The 1,243-nt window shown below is 38.5% G+C and overlaps 1 protein-coding gene across 1 annotated transcript in view; it reads left to right on the plus strand.

Annotated features, from left to right (window-relative positions):
* The window catches only part of LOC104461021 (cytosolic 5'-nucleotidase 1B-like), a gene marked incomplete at its 5' end in the record, with an annotated part of 3,409 nt that extends 2,625 nt beyond the window's left edge, over positions 1-784 (plus strand). The window contains one exon of the mRNA XM_010072452.1: positions 82-784. Within this exon, the coding sequence (XP_010070754.1) occupies positions 82-420 (339 nt within the window). The remainder of the gene's footprint in view (positions 1-81) is intronic.
* Between the last annotated feature and the right edge of the window lie 459 nt (positions 785-1,243).

The raw sequence follows: 1,243 nt of genomic DNA on the forward strand, positions 1-1,243 counted from the left end.
TGGCAATTGTGAATAAAGCAAAAGAATGTTTTCGGGATCTGTGGACAAATACTAAATATACTTCTGGCCTTTCATACTCAGGGTCCTTTGAAAGGTTTTCTGGAAGACCTAGGGAAACTCCAGAAGAAGTTCTATGCAAAAAATGAACGATTAAATTGTCCCATAAGGACCTTCCTGGTCACAGCGAGAAGCGCGGCGAGCTCTGGAGCCAGAGTGCTGAAGACTCTTCGTAGCTGGGGTCTGGAAATTGATGAGGCACTTTTCCTAGCAGGAGCTCCTAAAGGACCAATCCTGGTGAAAATCCGCCCTCACATTTTCTTTGATGACCAGATGTTTCACATCGAAGGAGCACAGAAATTAGGCACCATAGCTGCGCATGTTCCCTATGGCATTGCTCAGAAATACCACAAATCTTCGTGACTGGTTGACACCATTAACGATGAGGTTCTTAACTCAGCCAGCCTCTACTATACCAATAAGTATGTCTGAAAACCTCTACACTTGTATTCTGTAAGCTCTATGTTTAGAGATTTAACTTCTGTCCAGAACAGCCTTTAAGGGAAATATTTTTAATATAAGTAAGTCTTTTAATAGAGTTAGTTTAATAGTGTTCTTAAGCAGTTTGGGTTTTTTACCCATCTGGATCTAACACTATGTTTTTTGATATTGGGAAAAGATTTGTACTGTTTTTATAGCTTGAGACATATTTTGAGAGACAGGGAAAACAGTCATATTTTTCTCTAAAAAACAGTTGATGGGTTATTTATAACAAAAATCATACTGCAGTGCTAGTCCTTGATGGTTATTTCTGAAATTAACAAAAGCCCAGTTTACATATAAGTGTTTACCTGTTGTGGTGTGCTTGTTAAATATGTGTTCAGTAGGTTTGTTATCACAAGGTTTCAGCTTCCAGTGAAATCTTAGCTTACTTGGTTTATGTTTACAGGAACCCTTTATTTTTCTATATTGGTTTCCTATTCTAATAAAGCTGGCTTTACAGAACATTGTCATTTTGCATTTTCCACCCAAATGTAAGAGAGAGCTAGAAGGCCCAAAGACAAGACTTAAGTCCCAACAGATTTCATAGAGCTGAGTAGAAGTCAGAGACACTCTGAGTATCTTGACTAGGACAAAGGCTGAAGCTTTAGAACATACCTTTGTAACAGCAGAGAACCTACCCTAAATAATGCTGCTGATGGAACTTGTTTCTTGACTAGATTCACTCAGGATTTACAGTTGGTCT

The sequence above is a fragment of the Pterocles gutturalis genome, unplaced genomic scaffold, assembly GCF_000699245.1.
Source record: "Pterocles gutturalis isolate BGI_N339 unplaced genomic scaffold, ASM69924v1 scaffold10367, whole genome shotgun sequence".
In the NCBI taxonomy this organism is placed as follows: Eukaryota; Metazoa; Chordata; class Aves; order Pterocliformes; family Pteroclidae; genus Pterocles; species Pterocles gutturalis.